At 35.3% G+C, this 18267-nt stretch overlaps 2 protein-coding genes across 2 annotated transcripts in view; one reads left to right on the top strand and one right to left on the bottom strand.

Annotated features, from left to right (window-relative positions):
* LOC109048274 overlaps window positions 1-18267 on the bottom strand; it is a 57193-nt gene that overhangs the window by 12133 nt on the left and 26793 nt on the right. The gene's annotated exons all lie outside the window — the stretch shown is intronic.
* Window positions 122-7523, top strand: LOC109048273. Its single transcript, XM_042750475.1, has 5 exons — window positions 122-842; window positions 5364-5672; window positions 6402-6455; window positions 6651-6911; window positions 7030-7523. The coding sequence occupies exons 2-5, from the start codon at window positions 5396-5398 to the stop codon at window positions 7164-7166; spliced, it is 729 nt and encodes a 242-aa protein (XP_042606409.1). The 5' UTR covers window positions 122-842; window positions 5364-5395; the 3' UTR covers window positions 7167-7523.

Here is an 18267-nt window from a genome sequence, read left to right as displayed (position 1 = left end):
ACGAGGAGGCTAACGAGGGAGTCACAGGTGGAGCAACTAAAACAATAATGACGTAACAAGATGGACGGGATCAGACAATAGACAGGAGAGAGAGCACATGGCACCAAACAAACACAACACAAGCCATGTGCTCACAGAAAAACACAGTGTCCTCTGGTGGCCATCCTGAGCATCACCAGCTGAAGACTGTGACAAGTTCATATGCACTTCTGCAAATATTATCACATTTATTTATGTGTTTGTTTGTTTGAATCTCTCAATAGTTTACAACAGTAACCAGGCAGTGAAGACAAGAAAAAGATATAAAATTACAGTCACTTGTAATCATCACCTGCAGTCTCTCACTATTGTAGAAACAGACAAGACCCACGAATCTGTTTCCACAGAACAGCAGAATATCAAAGCAATGCGCAAAGTCTCTCATTAAGCGTTTTCCTCACGTAGAAAACCATATGGCTTACTGCGTTAAGACAGTGATAATACAAGACCAAATTCAAGGTACATTTTATTAATAAATGTAATTTATAAGGCAAGCAGGTGGCCAGAATATGAATGAAACGTGCAAAGTTGCACTTAAGTGTTTTGCTCCTATACCATAAAACACTTAAAGTGACGTCACAGATGTGTAAGTGACATTGTAATTTTTTGGGGGTGGGTTAAAAATAATGTGTTCTGGGCCCTTGAAATCATCGCCAGCAGTCACTGGCATTCATGCATTGTTGATTTTCCATCTTTGATTTCCCTGCAAATTCCTGTTTAATTTCCTGCAAATTCCTGTGTTTTTAAAGGGCCTGTTTCTGTTCCTGTCTTCAGGTCTCCAGCTGTTGTAAACCAAACTCAAGGTGAGACCTCCACCCTTTTTTGTTTGTTCATTTAGCAGACCACAACCAGCTGTTCAACATATAGATATGAGAAGATTTCAAACAAGAAAACAAAAGGTGGATTTAAATAAGCAAACCCTTAAGGTTACATAACATACACAGTTTCACCTAATCTCATGTTAATCTTGAGTACCTATAGAGTAGTACTGCTTTCTTCATATCTCCAAAAAGTATTTAGTTTTATCGTATTTATAAAAGAAAAAAACAGCTTTCCGATTCTCTCCGGAAAAGCCGAGCTCCTGGAGGCGTGCCGTCACTGAAATGACGAGAAAGGCACTTGCTACACTCCGTTGCTGCCCCCGGAAAAACAATCCACTGTTCGTGTGACGCTGGGTTCTTTGTGAAGCTGAACACTGTAAACTTTCCCTCACATCCAAAAACACACTTATTTGGAGACATTCTCGAACAAATCCTATGCAGTGCTGCCGTCGATTTCCTGATGAAGCGCATTGATGGGCGCGGTCTCGCTCTCCTCTGGTCCACGTGTGCGCGGGCGCGCTTTTCCGAGAGAAATGCTCATATAAGGAGTTCCACCATCGTCTACGTCATTAGATCCACGATCAAAAAAAACAGCCGAAACTTGTACCAACCCTGAAGTAAGATTTTCAGCACAGAAATTCTCCATCATTCGTCCCAATTAATTTTTAAAACTTTGGCCATGTTTAGCATGAGAATCCATCTCTTTAACACTGTGAACAACTCTGAATACATGAAACACCATTGTAGCCCCCCTTTAAGTGAGTGAGTGACAGCCAAGTATGTTGACCCATACTCAGAATTCATGCTCTGCATTTAACCCATCCAAAGTGCACACACACAGCAGTGAACACACACACACACCGTGAACACACACCCGGAGCAGTGGGCAGCCATGTATGCTGCGGTGCCCGGGGAGCAGTTTGGGGTTCGGTGTCTTGCTCAAGGACACCTCAGTCGTGGTATTGCCGGCTGAGACTCAAACCCACAACCTTAGGGTTAAGAGTCAAACTCTCTACCCACTAGACCACAACTTCCCCCAAAGTGCGCACACCATGAACACACAGCAGGAGCAGTGGGCAGCCATTTAACCCCCAACTGCCCGGGGAGTCGTTGTATTGCCGACCCGAGACTTGAACCCACAACCTTAGGATTAGGAGTCAAATTCTCTAACCACTAGGCCATGACTTACTGTTTTTCTATTACTTATCAAATAAATGCAACTTTGGTGAGCAGAAGAGACTTCTATCAAAAACATAAAAAATCTTATGTATTTCAGATACTTAAAGGTCATTTAAGTAATGCATTAACCCAAAAATTTATTTTCTTGTTTTTTAAACTTGCTTGATTTATAAAATACAAAAAGAAACATTTCGCACAAAGTCCAAGTTTGTTTTCAAGCTCAAAAATGGACAAAAAGCACCACAAGTATCAAAAGGAACCTAAAAGTTGTCCGTGTGGCTTGTTGCTATTCAAAGTCTTCTGAAACCAGTGTATAGCATTATTTGAGGAATTAAACCCACATTCAAGTTGAAGCAGAGCTGGGATTTGAGAACAAATGCAGAGGGGAGATTTATGAGTAATAATGATTTCATTTAGGTATTTTTGTCAAGTAAAAATTGTAAGATGACTTCAGAAATTAAGAACGTTATAATGACAATTTAGAATGTTGCGCATATGGATACTTTTGTAATATTATTTTGTCTATTTTGTTGTAGTATTATCTTAAATCGATCTGATTAGATGAGCCACATTCAAAATGGTTGTAAAATGCTACTATTCAATGGAAACCATAACTGAAATGAGAAGCCAGAGTTACAATCACTTTTCTTTGAGTAAATGCCATTTAAGATGAATCGCTTGATGTATTCCCCAAATTGTAAGTCGCTTTGGATAAAACCATCTGCTAAAGGAATAAATGTAAATGTAAATTTACCTTTCATCTTTCTGCCTGGTATGAGCATCTAAATTGCAGACTCAAAAACAAACTTTTCAGAATTGTATCCATGGCAAATAAAATAATTGGCAAGACTCAGAACCAATTAATACAACCGTATGTAGAAAGGACAAAGGTGGCGGAAAAAGTTAATCTTGCAGATAGTTCTCATTCTCTTTTTAGCCAGTTTGAGCCTTTGAAGTCAGGTAGACGTTATAGAGTTCCTCTAGTAAATAAAAATGTGTTTAAGAGGTCCTTTATCCCAAATGCAATTAAAATCATTAATTCAGCAAGTGTTTAATTAAACAGTAAGGCATGAACTGTATCTTTTTATTCTCTTTTATGTAATACGTGTACCGTGACTAGTGATTGTGATTCTGTATGTATGTTGTTACTAATTTTGTTGTGCTAATGAGCCAAAGACAATTTACCATTCAGGTGGACAATAAAGTTACACAATACAATACAATACAATACAAAACCATATTGTGCTTGCTGAAACAGAAGACTAAGTAGAGAGATTATAATGCCAAGTGAAGGTCTGCGTTCTTCTAGATTTATGGTCTATGTTGATTTACAAATTCTCAGTCACTAAGATAAAAGGTTGTTAAATAATAGTTCATTGTTGAATGTTTTTTTTTTTTTTTTTTTTTTTTTTTTTGCTGCTATATATAGTTCGTAACATCAGATTTTGTGGTCAGTGTGTCACTTCCTGATGAAAGTCATATAGAGACCTTAAGTCTTCACTTAATGTTTATCAGATGAGTTCGAACTCCAGAAGGGTAATCAAGATAATCAACCCAACATATAATAACACAATAAGTGTTCAAAATGTCCATCAGCATGTGGGTTTTCATTGTGTTTTTCATCAGTATGGAGGGTAAGATAAATCTTTAAAACATATTTACTTTTCTCTTTTGTTTTAGTGTTTGAGGTCACAGATCAAGGGACTTACTGGACCATTTCAACAGTTTAGTCAATTCATGTGGCACACAAGACTTGTACTTCTCAAGTTTCTGAAAAGATAGAAAGTTTGTGACTAATTTATAGATCCTTCTGCACAGCAGCATAAAGAACATTTACAAATATTATAAATGCATTACTTATTTGGAAAGGGGACCACTTCCTGCCACATAATTTAGTTTCCTTTGTATACCATGCTCAAAACTTTACAGCAGCATTATTATAGTTTTTAATTTAGTTTTATTTACATTTTATTATTAATATGACATTTTGGTTGTGTTTTTTGTTCTGTGAATGTCTTTTTTTCAGTGTTTTCTAGTGTCCTCTGTTGTAGCCTTTCAGTATATTTAGTTTTTATATAGTTTTAGAATTTTAAAGTTTAAAGAATGGATATTATGTAAATATAAGTTATAAATTCATAAAATTTCTTTATAAATTCATTACATCTCAGAACCATAATTATCGTTAACTAGTGACATTTGTCATGTGTTATTAAGGCTGTGCATCAAAATTTGTGTTCATTTATTTTATTATATAGTTTTTATTAAAAATAATTAAATTCCAAGTTTGTTGCACATATGGTTCAAAACAAGGTCTGGAACTGCTGGATATCTGATGTTTATTGTATCCGAGTTCATACGGCAAGTAAAAACTTGGTGGCATGCCTGATTAAAACAAACAAAGGGACAAACACCGGCCCTTTGCTCTCCTTTATTTCATTTAGTTCTGGATGCTTAAAGTCTGGAGCAGTGTAGTTCACATGACATGAAGTTGAAGGATGGAACAGACTGACAAGATTCACAGATCCACTCATACAAACAATTAATCAAATATATCAACAATAAATGTTCTCTCAATACAAAATAATTAAATATCCAATCCAAATAAATAAAACAATACAAATGACAAATCAGACTTACTTAACACATCATCAGGGAAGAATTCAAAGGACATGGTTTGGTGTCCGTTTACACACTCCACACCTCATCACTGCAAAGGAAACAGAGGAAGGAAGTGAGGTCAGGGTGGTCTATGGGTAAGGTAGTGTGCTAGATTTGGTAGTTTAGTTTGTTTGTGGGGGGAGAGCGCGTGTGTTTGTGTGTGATTGAGTGTTTGTTTGTGTGGGTTTGTGGGTTTTTGTGTTCAAGTTGAAAATGAATGCACAGATAGACTGATGCTGTGCTCACTGTGTAGAAAAAGTGGCCTACTGAGAAATGGGTCTGCCAGCGATTGTTATAAAAATGCATAATATGTCTCTACATACAGAATGCATGCAGCAATTTATATACACCATGTACAATTATATTCAATTATGCAACAATTAAGTTTCAAAAACCATTGTCATTACCTCACTATATTGTTTAACTAGAAAGAAATCTAGAAAAACGTGTTAGAAATCAATTGTTATTCCTCTCTGTTCATCCGTCACTGTAAATCATATAACAAATGTCAGTTTAACAGGTATTTTATGCATACAGAAAAAAACTAACTCCAGAAATAGTACAAGTAATGTGGTAGTATGTTATTCTGCACATGGGTAGTTGAGGTCTGTATATTTTCTAGCACTAAATGTCACTCATATGTAACCAGTTGTTATATTCTTTCAGATCTTGTGAATGGTGATGAGTTAAAGACTGTGATGGAGGGAGATGTTCTCACTCTACACACAGGACACACTGAGAGTCTCAGTGAAGTAACATGGCTTTTTAAAAGAGGTGATCAAACTGTTCGTATCGCACAGATGTATCAGGGTTATGACCCTTTTTATGATAAGAGACTAACCAGCAGAGTGAAAATGAACCCAAAGACTGGAGCTCTGAGCATCTGGAACATCAGCAGCAGCGACTCTGGACTTTATCAAGTTTCTCTCCACAGTGGATCTGTCTCAGAGAAAAGGTTCAGAGTGGATGTTTACAGTAAGTTTTAGCTTCTTGAGAAAAGGGGGTGGAGGGGGGGGGGGCATCAGCAATATTCAGGGAAATGAGGGAATGTCTGTTTGGCAATATTGTCTCTTCAAATTAACTGGACAGCAATACATTGATTCATGTCTGGAAAAATGTTTTCAGCATCATTATACTTTTTTGTCATGAGGGTCTGGGGATGAAGTTTGCTGGGTTACATGCGAGTCAAGCCAACAGCTTACGTGGAGTTTGAAAAGTTGATTTTTTAAAAAAGAAAAAGTTCAAAACAGCTGGCAAATGTCCATGAGAGAAATGAAAAGACATATTGTAGAGCATGAATCAAGGATTCTACCACCTTCAGGTCTTGAATCCCTAAATATTGTCCTAGTTTTTTAATTCATAGATAAGTGAAATTTGAATATTTTGATCACTGAACTTGGAAAAGTCCCTGTTTCCATTTTTTTTTAACTGGTCACCTTACTCTAAAGTCACAAAAAAAAAAAAAAAAAATACAGTTAATTTAGTACATTCAAGACAAACGGCGAAAACAAAGTAGACTTGTATACAGCACATCTATGCAATAATTAGTTCAGAAGCCACTATTAGTGCTGAGTCAGTTATCATTTCTCATTTCATTGTTCATTATATTGTGCCAGCAATCACTGGCAAACATTCATACATTGTTCATCTTGCATTTTTGTTTTTCCCGCAAATTCCACCTCAAAGTGTCTTCTTTTCTTAAAGGGCCTGTTTCTGCGCCTGTCATCAGGTCTCTTGTTAGTGTAAACCAAACTCAAGGTGAGTCAACAGATTCTCAATCAAACCCAAATATAATATTTTAGACTACCTCCCTGTCTAATGAAAAACGTAAAAACATGATTTACAAAAGAAATGACACCCACACCCTACAACTTCCACGTATGGACAAAAAAAATATGACCGAAAATAAAAAGGTTTTCTCAAAATTAACTTCACAAAACAAATCTCTTCCAGGTACTTTAAAGCAGCCACAGAAGATGGAGGAGTTCTGCTCTGTGTTCTGCTCTGTAAGAAATGATCGAGGTGTGTTCATCTCGTGGTATAAAGGGAGTGAAATTCTGAACCAGACCAGCAATCCTGATCTCAGCATCAACCTCAGTTTAGCATTAGAGCTTCATTATAATGATTCAGAGACATACAGCTGTACAGCTGTGAATCCAGTGAGCAACAAAACTGTCCATCTTCACATGAAAGAGATCTGCCCACGACAGGAAGGTACGAGAAATCAAACTATTTTAAACAGAACTCTCTTCCTGCCACAACGACCAAAGCCACTGAATGACAGAACTGTTTACGAATAACTTTATATCTATACCTTTCTCTTCTCTTTCAGATGATCAGGATCACTGTGGTGTCTCTGAGGCTCTGGTTCGTCTGGTTCTGTCTGGTCTGCTGGGAATCTCCACAGTTGTATTTCTGGTTGAGCATCTGAGGTTCAGCTCATTTCAGCGAAGAGCTGCTTTTGCTTGATGACGGTACTTTTATTAGACGTCACAATGGCCAAATCCGTGATGGTGATGGAAGGCTATGAGGACTGTTGGCAGTGAGGCTGAAAGTATAAATTCAGAGCACCATTTGGGACAGGGCCATAAAGTATTAGCATTTTGACACTGAAGTTCATGTTCAGGGAGAAAGATCTGAAAACTGACCACCTATTACTGACACCCTTAAAAAATAAAAATATAAAAAAGGGATGTTTGTCCTCTTCTAAATATGAAATATGGAAACTGCCCATATTTATCCACTCATTACAGAGCAGAACACAATGCTGACATTTTCTGTGGCTGCTTCAAAAATCAAAGAAATTTCACACACAAAAACTTTCAGGTGTTGATTTGTACCTAAAACCAAAAATCGGTTAAAAAAAAAAAAAAAAAACTGTATTTTATCTGGTATACTAAAAGTCTTTATCAGCCTGAGAGTTTGACAGAGGAAGCAAAGTACGAGCAGAAAGTTGAAGACTAAGTCATGATGATATGATGAATAATCTTAAAAGACTTTAGTTGACTTCGTCTGAACAGCACAAATACAGCAAGTGTTGTTATACCAAACTGCTTCAAATATTCCCACATTTAAGACATTCTACAAACCCAACAATCATAAGATCAAACAACAATAGCAAGCATTGCAAGAGCAAGAAAAATTATTTTAAAAATGTAATAAAAACTAATACAAAGATTATTATTATTATTATTTTATTATTAAACATATACATCAAACTTTTAATAACAAAACTTCATTCAAATAATTATATTTATATTCATAATAAAATTATTATTATTATAAAGAATACTACATCAAACTTTCATATATTTTTTTTAATATATATTACAACTTCTTTATTATTATCATCATCATCATTATTATTATTATTATTATTATTATTATTATTATTATCATCATCATCATCATCATCATTATTATTGATTAAATTAAGTGCATCTTGATGGGTGCCGTCGAGGTCTTCTGGTTTCTTCTCTACCAAGCAGAGTTCTTCAGATGATTCATCTGTGTCACGTTCATCTGCTGATTATAGGAAAAAGAGAGTTTTGCATTATTAGTACTTATGTCAGTAAAGTGACAAATTTGTACAGGGCTATTAAAGTTAGGTTATTATTAACTTACAGAACAATATATTTATTCCAATGGCCACTTTTTATATAATCTTTTACAATTATATGTAATATCTATAAATGTTTTGCTCAACAAAAACTGATATTTGAGCATAATTCAGAAAAAAAATAAAAATAAAAAAAGTACAATGATCGACAATTTTACCAAAAATACATAAAAATGCAATCCATACAGAATGCATAAATGTGAAGGTTATTTTTGAATTACAATTAATTTTGACACTTTTTAAAAGGGCTAGAAAAACTGTGTAATCATCTCACAATTCTGATAAAGAAAATCTCAAAAGGCAAATCTGTCAAAAACCTTAATGTTTTAATATTGTCTTTTAAAAACACCACTCAAATAATGAAACTGTTTTGGATTAAATATTTGAAAAACTACAGCACAGACCCTTATGCCTGTCTGTCAGTGTCAGAAAGTTTCCTAAAAATATCTGATAAATTTAAGGTCTAGTTTGCCGCATGTTGTAAATTATTAAATCCCAATTACAATAATGTTTTTTTTATCATGATACAAAAGCCAAGCACATCATGTTCAGTGGACTGACCTCCAGTGATGCTTGATTGACTGTCTGTCACTTCTGAATCCACTGTGCAGTCGAGGAAATCAAGTTTCTTCTGTTTTTTCTGTAGAGGGATGAGAGATTTAAATAACACTAAACTGCACTGTAAAATATGATCACTGCTGATAACAAAACAGACCTGTTGCTATATTTTTGTGATAATAGGCTACTTACCTTTTTGCAGAAGCATACGCTGACAACAGTGACCACTGTGATTAACACTGAGAAGACCACTATGATGACAACCACCACTGTGCTGAAGTCTTGTGGTGGGCTGTCTTCAATGGGCGGGCCACCAGAAGACTCTAAAATTATTTTTGATGAGAAAAAAAAAAGATTCTAAAGTAATTTTTGTTGTTTTTTTTTTTTTTATTATTATTATGTCACATAGACAAATCATGCCCAAATAAAGTTATAATATCAATACATTTTCAAAGCACTATAGATTACTAACCTGTGAACACAACGGTGAACGTTTCCCTGATCGTGTTGTTCCCGATCACTTCGACACTGTATGTTCCTGCGTCAGCGGCATTGGCATCAAGAATGATCACAGAAACATTCTCAGATCCAAGCTGGAGTGAGACTCTGTGGTTGTGGATGGCGGGGCACCCTCTCTTCTTCTCTTCTATAGAACAGTAGCGGAAGATGCGAACTTGTGTGCTGTTCTCGTAACGACTCAGCGTCACTCGGTTGACATCCACATCCCTCATTTCAGGTGTTTTGACCGGAAGGGTGACGTTTTCTCCTCTTTTTACATCCACTGTCATGTCGCTTAGGGCACCTGATAAAATACATATTTATATTGCTTAGTGACGTTGTTGTTTTAAATGTATAAATACAACAAAAAAAAAAAAAAAAAAAAAAAAAAAAAAAACACACGCCCCACTTTGCACTCTATGGTTACCGCGGGCATAATAAATTATCACGCTCTCTGGCGTCTTTTTTGAAGATCATAGTTTATAACAGATGATAAATATATCCTAAATGTAAAAATATGTAACGTTATCTACTTCCGCTTATTGCAACACTCCAATCGCGCATATTTATAGTTTGCGTTCATTTAATTCAGCACGGCGAACTTCTGCTTCTTCTTTATTTTTAACCCGCCGAACTTAGTCACACCGTTTTTAGTACGTGATACCAATTCACAGAGCAGTGATGAAATGCACACGATTTTCTTTTCCAAGCTTGCATTTCCGGTAACAGGTGTTCGCATGCGTACTAGTGTAACAGGAACTTCACAGAGATCAACACGGAGAGCTAAACGCTGTAATGCGTTACTTACCGGTGAGGGCGGAACAGGTTATGAGCGTGAAGAAGCGGCGGATTTTCATTATTTTTGCTCGGTTCGTCTCTTGATGTAGTAGTAGAAATCTTTATGAGCGGCTACGTGTGATTCGATTGTCCCTGAAGCTCCAAACTGTGTTAAAACTGACTCCACGGCTGGAGTATTAGTAGCAGCTAAAGCGGGGCGGAGCGAGTCCCAAAGCCGCTTTGAGTCGAACCTCGGATACGACATTTTATACCTTGTGTGTACTTTCATAAAAGTAGACCTAACTATAGTTTCAGCGTCTCTCTGAATTATGCCTAAACTGTAGTTTACCTTTTCATAACAGTTGCTCGTTTTGTGGTATCGTCCATGACATTTCCTTTGTGCAACCTTCAACTATTGTCTACATTGATTTCAGTTGGATTGATATTATATACACGCTGCCCTTCAAAAAGGTAATTTCTACTTAAAGACAAGATTAAGATACTTTGTTCAATAATGCGTTTAACAAATTAGTCAAACCCCTAATATTGTTAAATAACTATTTACAATAGTTTTGCAAATCCATTTTATTATAATTTTAAAACGTGAAGTAAAACGTAAAGAGCTCCAAGTTGTGCCAAACCGAACACCGATCGGTGTTTGACATCAAAGTACCGCGAGAGCTGTAGAGAGCAGACGGCTGCTTAAGTTTTCGAATTGCTCTCGCGATACTTTGTCAAACACAGGACTGTCTGCGCAGCGCATAGACAGTAAAAGAAATGGACACAGCGACCCCATTGGAACTCAATTGAGACAAGTGAAGCCCGTTTTTAGCGATTTTTAGAACTTCCGTTTCTGACGCGCAGACTCAAACTAAGCTTGATGACGTCAGCAACCTGTCTGACAGATGTAAATCTTCTAGTAGCTGTGCGTGCAAACTGCCATCGTTAATCTTACATTTACATTACATTACATTTACATTTAATCATTTAGCAGACGCTTTTATCCAAAGCGACTTACAAATGAGAACAGTAGAAACAATCAGATCAACGAGAACAACAACGGTATACAAGTGCTATGACAAGTCTCAGTTAGTGTAGTACAGAACACGTAGCCAGGGTTTTTTTTTTTTTTTTTTTTTTTTTTTTTTTTGGGAATATGATAGAAAAGAGAAAAAAGGTAAGTACTAGTATTAGTTGGTTAAGTGCAGGCGAAAAAGATGAGTCTTTAGATGTTTTTTGAAAATGAGTAAAGACTTCAGCTGTTCGAATTGAGATCGGAGGTCATTCCACCAGCTGGGAGCAGTCCAGGAAAAAAGTCCGTGAGAGTGATTTTGAACCTCTTGGGGATGGCAACACAAGGCGTCGTTCACTTGCAGAGCGCAAACTTCTGGAGGGTGCATAAGATTGAACTAGTGAGTTTAGGGTAAGTTGGTGCCGTGCCCAGTGGTCGTTTTGTAGGCAAGCATCAGTACCTTGAATTTGATGCGAGCGGCTACTGGTAGCCAGTGTAACCTGATGAGGAGAGGAGTAACATGGGCTGTTTTTGGCTCATTGAAGACAACCCTCGCTGCTGCAGTTCTGGATCAGTTGTAGAGGCTTGATAGTACATGCAGGAAGGCCCGCCAGGGAGAGCATTGCAATAGTCCAGTCTGGAGAGAACAAGAGCTTGGACAAGAAGTTGGGTGGATTGCTCTGACAGGAAGGGTCTAATCTTCCTAATGTTGAATAAGGCAAATCTACAGGAGCGGGTCGTTGTAGCAATATGGTCTGTGAAGCTTAACTGATGATCCATCACAACTCCTAGGTTTGCAGAGACGGCGAGCTTGAGCGGGGAGTTCTTTGGCGTGAGTGAGCAGGAGTAAGTATTCTGATTAATTATTTTGTATAGTATTTTAAAATGTAACGCCAGTACGCCATATCTCTTGACGTCTCCCCGATTGCCGCGCGACTTCTCCTCCTGTCTGTACCGGTAATTTCTCTACTGTGCGACAGAGAGTCGAGTGGTTATGACGCAATCGTTAGCCTATTTTTACAAAAACTGTTTCTACGGTGCCATAATGTAACATAGAAGTTAATGTAGCCCTTTATACATTGTCGTGTATCTTAGAAATAAATAATGGACAAATGAGTCTTTAAAACGCCTCAGATGTAAAGTTAATTCGCTGTCAAAGTGACGCAAAAATGAATGGGAGTCAATGGGATGCTAACGCAAGTGAAGTTCTGCTACAAGATGGCGGCACGCGGCCGACTTCAACTTCCGGTCGACTTCCTTGCCCCCTGGCGCAGCGCCGCTTCAAGTCGCACACCTTCAGTCTTCAGTGTCACATGATCCTTCAGATATCATGCTCAGAAAACATTTGTATTGTTATCATCATTATGAAAGCTGAAAATACTTGCGCTGCTTAATGAAAGAGTATGAATGTTAGAGACACGGAGAGATAGTTTTCATGAATCACAGGAAGCTTGAAGAACAGTGTTTATTTGAAATATAAATCTTTTGACCCATTTAATTAATTATTGTGGAGTAAAAGTATTAGCTTATTTCTTTGCGAAGTTAAATTTAATAAAAAAATAAATACAAATAAAAGAAATTGTGATTCCTGACTTTGAATGATATTTTAATTATGCATTTTAAATTGTGGCCAAGTGTGCAAAAGTCTTTTTGGGCCATTGTATGTAAAGAGATTTTTTTTTTTTTTTTTTTGTCCTTGTAAAATAGTTTTAAATATTACAATTTTCATTTAAATACATGATTGATAAATGTGCCAGAATCGTTTAAAACCGTTTCATTAATTATGTGTCCTATTTTTATACATTCAGAGACTGCTAGTTAACTGTTCTTGGCAGGTCCAAGACCCATCTTTTTCTACAAATAAAATTACACACACACACACATATACATACACATATATACATATATATATATATATATATATATAGATTATACACACACATACATACACACACACACAGTACAGACCAAAAGTTTGGAAACATTACTATTTTTTATGTTTTTGAAAAAAGTCTCTTCTGCTCATCAAGCCTGCATTTATTTGATCAAAAATACAGAAAAAAAAGTAATATTGTGAAATATTATTACAACTTAAAATAATAGTTTTCTATTATATTTCTATTAAGAATATACTTAAAAAAAAAATAATTTATTCCTGTGAAGCAAAGCTGAATTTTCAGCATCATTACTCCAGCCTTCAGTGTCACATGGAACATCCATCTATCACATGATCATTTAGAAATCATTCTAATATTCGTGATTTATTATGCCGGTTGAGTGCCCTTGGAGACAGTTCTGCTGTCTAATGCCGTATTTGTTCCTGAATAAAGGTTAAAAGAACTGCATTTATTCAAAATAAAAAAAAAAAATGCAAGAAATAATATATATTCTAATAATAATATTTTCTTTACTATAACTTTTTAATCAATTTAACATCCTTGCTGAAATACAAAGTATTGATTTTATTTAAAAAAAAAAGAAAAAAAATTTTTTTACCCCAAATTACTGACCAGTAGTGTATATTGTTATTACAAAATATTAATATTTTAAAAACATAGCTTCTTTTTTTTATATATATACTTTTTATTCATCAAGTATCCTAAAAAAGTATCACATGTTCTGAAAAAAATATTAAGCAGCAGAACTGTTTCCAACTTTGATAATGAATCATCATATTAGAATGATTTCTAAAGGATCATGTGATAATGATCCTAAAAATTCAGCTTTTGCATCACATAAATAAATGATAATTTAAAGTATAATAAATTTAAAAACAATTATTTTAAATTGAAATAATATCACAATATTACATTTTTTTCTGTATTTTTGATCAAATAAATGCAGGCTTGATGAGCAGAAGAAACTTCTTTCAAAAACTTAAAAAAATAGTAATGTTTCCCAACTTTTGGTCTGTACTGTATATATATATATAATATCATATATATTATAATATATATATATATATATATATATATATAAAAAATTACCATCTCACACATCATCATGTTCACATCATACCAATATTCAGTAATCAAAGACAAATCAAGGCCATAGTCCCATCTTTGTTCCAGGACATGTGAGAGAGTAAGATGGGGAAGATATCCTGCTTATGAACAATATGGATTTTCTTTTAAATTGTAAAATATTAAGATAAGTTTAGCATGTGCAGGATGATGATGCATCAGCTGCAGCTGAGCGTTATAGAACATAGATTTTACATTTTGTTTTATAACTAAATTTAACTTTTACAGAATGTATGAATATTAATACTGATATTTTTTTTAAATGTCATTAATGTAAAATACTAAATCAACTATTCTATTTAAAATGTTATTTCGACAGTTTAGTTGAATAATTGAACAACCAGTAACAGACAAAGCTGAATCCCAGTAGAAGACGCTCATCTGAAAGGTATAATTATTCTATGACTTACATACAGGCATAGGAATATGTACATATTTAATTGCCCATATTTGAACTGATGTCATAATAGCAACACTATGAATGCAAACTTAATGTTTTCACTCTGGATGATTTATTGGTTGTTTTTGTGAGTGTGGATGTTTTTGTATTTTTGGGGGAAAAATTAAATAACCCTCCATTTCATCTTTTTACTTAAAAAAAAAAAAGAGAACATTTACACCACAAATCTAAAAGTATTGATGTCCACAAATCCCTCATTAACAAACAGATACAAAAAAATTTGATATTCAACACAATAGATCACTTTCTTTAGAGACACAAATTTAGATCAGCTAAAACAGTTTCAACTGACTAAATTTCACAGATGTTGATATTCAGATATAATGTCAAAATTAAAAATAGCACAGCCATTCATCAAAAGTGCTGAGATTTTGTGCCATTTAAGGTCAGAATGTACAAGTATTAACTAGTTTAAAAATAACTCAACATAAGGACCGCTTGACTGGTTGGGCCAGTTTATCAGATATTTACTTGCCTTTCCAAAACATTAAGTTGCCCCGCCTAAAAAATAAAAGTTATTGCATTTTGACAAATAACACATTGGTGGATCTTCTCCAAATAATCCTGGAATGGCCTATTCAACAAGTAAAAATAATGTGGGTCCATCGACTTAATACACAAATAATTGATATAAATAAATAATTCTCCCAACCTTTAGACTGATTTCATGGAGTTTGTTCATGGTCCTGTTTGCCCTTTTTGATTAATATATATTCCATGTTTCAGACCCATAGGAGGTATTACTTACCACAGAAATCATGAGACATGTGCTTGGTTTGTGTTGATCAATATTTGTGTACAGCAGTCATAGTAGACACTTGTGTATGTAAAGCTTAGTCATTTTTCACTTGTTTTTTTTGTGTTTACATGGCCATGTATATTATATTTATATACAGGTGTTTTGTGAATGTCATTTTGTGTCATGTCTTTACCACATCTGAGAATAAAACTTGAACACAGAACCAGTTGCTCTCTTTATTCAGCAAAATGCAACTACTCCCATGAGTAACTTCTGTTTGACATGAAAATTTACAAACTAATGAACGGTCTATTTTAGCCAATTGTTATTAAAATGTAAAACATTTACTTATAAGTTTGTAGAATAGAACTAAAACATTGTGAAAGCACTGCAAGGTTGCAGATTTCAAAAATTATTAAAATTTTTTGAGTCAAAATTCTTTATATGTGTATCATGTTTTTAGAATTTTTTTATTATTAATATATCTGGGCGAATATTTTTACATTAATGAACTATGACACAGTCTTCAGTTTAAATAAACATGGCAGAAAAGAGAAACATTACTTAATTACATTAATAACATTAATTTGTTTTTCCTACAACATCAACACTGCTTTTGCTGCTACAGTCATGTATATTTATAACCATGTGATGGTCAGCCCCGCCTCCTCACTAAGATGAATGCTTTTGTCTTTTCCTGGCTCAGAGTTGCTCTCAGATTGATCCTGAATCACTTTTAAACTGAGATTCCTAGTTAGAAAATGTTAAGCTAAATAAGGAGCTCTCTGAGACGATTCTTAGAAGCTTTAAGAATACAGGCCCAGATTTCAATTGGCTGTTAAATCACATTGAGCTGTCTTAGAATGCAATACACAAATTCAGGTGACGTGGTCCTCTGGTCTGAAATCAGTGTTTTCGTTGTGACTCTTAATTTTTTATAATGCGTGTAGTTTCAAACGGTGAACAATTAAACTGAAACCAGTGCCGTATTGACGTATTTTTTTTTTTAATTACACATCACATTTTATGTCACATTGTACTTAAGTTTTTACTTTCTCTTCTGCCAGGCTTGGGAGGGGCCTGTAGAGATGTCTAAGATAGATGTGTAAGAGTATGTAGTTTACTGTTGCTTACTGAAGGCCCTGACTGAAACTCCACGATACGCTATGTATGTATGTGTGTGTAATAGTATATAATATATATAAAAGATATATATAAATAGAGGAGACTGAGAGAGAGAAAGAGAGAGAGGAGAGAGAGAGAGAGAGAGAGAGAGAGAGAGAGAGAGAAAATAAAAATGATTTCTGACAGGAGGACGCGTCACTGAATTTACAAATCGTATTGAATAGCCTAACACGCAATATTATTTGCATATCCAAGACAGCGCACTGCGGATTTATAGCCAAATGAAATCTCAATATCAAACCGCAGCTAACTTTACTGCGACTGGTTAATGTGTATATGGTTACCGATTAATGGGTGAATAGGACGTTACATTAAATTCAAAACATGTTCGATATTGACTAAATATATATTTTGACTTTAATAAGATTCACACTCAATAAACAAGAATGAACCGTCCTCCGTGACTCTTGTTCTTTCCAACAACAAGCACTTGAAAAGATAAAACGCGGAAGGAAAAGACGCACGTGATGCAGCGTGACATCGCATATTTCAGAACAGCGGCCTTCTGTGTTGGGGGAATTAAAAATGTGTGAGCGAAATTAACTTTAGTTGTCTTTAGAATTTCTTGAGTTGTATTTAAAGACGCACGTGATGCAATTTTTCCCATTTTTTAATAATGTTTAAACTGAAAACGAAAACTCTTCAAAAACACGCGAAATCTTTTTTGAGGAAGCAGCGCTGATCCGATCGTTCAGACAGCTGATTATAGTTTTGGGGGTACTGAGACAGACAGACAGGGGGTCTTAAAAAACACAAAGAAATGTCTAGAATCGCACCTGCTGTCAAATATGCCTATTATACTCACTTGAGATGAAGAGAACCAGCAGAAGATGGCGCATTCTTCTATTATGTTTAGCTTCTGTGCGGTGTTGTGTCAAAACTCGCGTATAGGTACAGGAACGTGCTACCTGATTGGTCCCTGTCTGTATTAAACTCTACCTGTATATTTTTCTGATTGGCTGAAATTCACAACACCTGGTCTCTGCTGTGGTGAGAGCAAATCAGGTAACGCGGAGAAAAACGTACCTTCATTAGGGACTCCCCCAACAAGGAGCGGAAGTTCGAGAAAATTTATTTTAAATCTCGTGAGTGTTATGTTTCTATGTTTTGTGGTATTTTTTTTGGTTTTGATAGTATTTTTTTTGTTTTGATGCAGGAGCGTTCATCATGGATCCAGAACGGAGCAAAAGAAAGTGGGGCCCGTGTAAATAATAATTTTAAGAAAAACAGTTGCAGTGTAACCAAGATATATTGCAGTTTGATAATGAGCTTGATAACGAGTTTGTAATTCATTTCTCTTGATATCAAGAAGTCATTAGCAGTGAGGTGTTTTTAGTGTTGTGTTAATATTTTGGAGTTTTGTTTTGGTGTTGATTGTGTATTTTGTTGATAGTGTCCATTCACCAATCGGTCTGCTCAGCAGTTTTGAACACATGCCGTCTGCTGGACTAAGCACGCTCATTGTTGCTCATACAACTTTATTTTCACCACCTGCAAACTCACAAAGAGCTCATAAAAGGCACTTTTTACCTCCTTGTTGTCCCACGTTTGCCCTCTGCTTGTTTTGTTTTGGATTCACCACTTGTTCGCTTTGAGAAATCATGTTGCATATTGTCATTACATTCTGTTTTTGGATCATTTAGAAGTATTTGGTCCTTGTTGTGTTCACATTTTATTTGAACCGCACCAGAGTTCGTTT

This window comes from Cyprinus carpio, chromosome B23 (genome assembly GCF_018340385.1).
Source record: "Cyprinus carpio isolate SPL01 chromosome B23, ASM1834038v1, whole genome shotgun sequence".
Lineage (NCBI taxonomy): Eukaryota > Metazoa > Chordata > Actinopteri > Cypriniformes > Cyprinidae > Cyprinus > Cyprinus carpio.
The sequence above is the reverse complement of the archived record's forward strand: the minus strand, read 5'-3'. Positions and strand labels throughout refer to the sequence as shown.

Coding starts and splice junctions, on each gene's coding strand:
- LOC109048273 (XM_042750475.1), top strand. CDS start 5,396: ATGGAGGGAGATGTTCTCACTCTACACACAGGACACACTGAGAGTCTC. Junction 5,673..6,401: donor GTTCAGAGTGGATGTTTACA/GTAAGTTTTAGC, acceptor CTTTTCTTAAAG/GGCCTGTTTCTGCGCCTGTC. Junction 6,912..7,029: donor GATCTGCCCACGACAGGAAG/GTACGAGAAATC, acceptor CTTCTCTTTCAG/ATGATCAGGATCACTGTGGT.